Source organism: Mesitornis unicolor, unplaced genomic scaffold (assembly GCF_000695765.1).
Source record: "Mesitornis unicolor isolate BGI_N332 unplaced genomic scaffold, ASM69576v1 scaffold48853, whole genome shotgun sequence".
Lineage (NCBI taxonomy): Eukaryota > Metazoa > Chordata > Aves > Mesitornithiformes > Mesitornithidae > Mesitornis > Mesitornis unicolor.
Genome location: NW_010174906.1, coordinates 1 through 340, shown reverse-complemented (window position 1 = coordinate 340; position 340 = coordinate 1). Strand labels below are relative to the sequence as shown.

Sequence of the window (340 nt, the reverse complement as noted above, 5' to 3'; positions counted from 1 at the left end):
TTTAAACCCCCCCCCGCCACTATCACCACCACCACCATCATCATCGTCATTCGCTTACCTACGGGCTCTTTCTCAGGAGAGGCTTTGCTGCTCTCTGACGGAGCTGGAGAGAGCTCCTCCGCGGTGGAAGATGAAGCCTGAGTCTCGTCCTCCCTCTGGGAGACACACGCCAAGGGGCTGGGAGAGCGCTCCTCGTCCTCCTTCCTCCCCGCGTCTGGGACGGGAGGCAAAGATGGAGGCGTCTGGAAGCGGCTGGGAGGCTGTGGAGGGAAGGAGGCAGCCCCGGCCGGCCCCGCGCCGTAGCTCTTGGAGGTGCCATAAGCCTGGGAGAGGCGGAAGT

At 63.8% G+C, this 340-nt stretch overlaps 1 protein-coding gene across 1 annotated transcript in view; it reads right to left on the bottom strand.

Annotated features, from left to right (window-relative positions):
* The window catches only part of HOXA10 (homeobox A10), a gene marked incomplete at its 5' end in the record, with an annotated part of 2,034 nt that extends 1,697 nt beyond the window's left edge, over positions 1 to 337 (bottom strand). Inside the window, one exon of the mRNA XM_010181191.1 lies at positions 59 to 337. Coding sequence (XP_010179493.1) covers positions 59 to 337 — 279 coding nt within the window. The remainder of the gene's footprint in view (positions 1 to 58) is intronic.
* Positions 338 to 340: the final 3 nt, after the last annotated feature.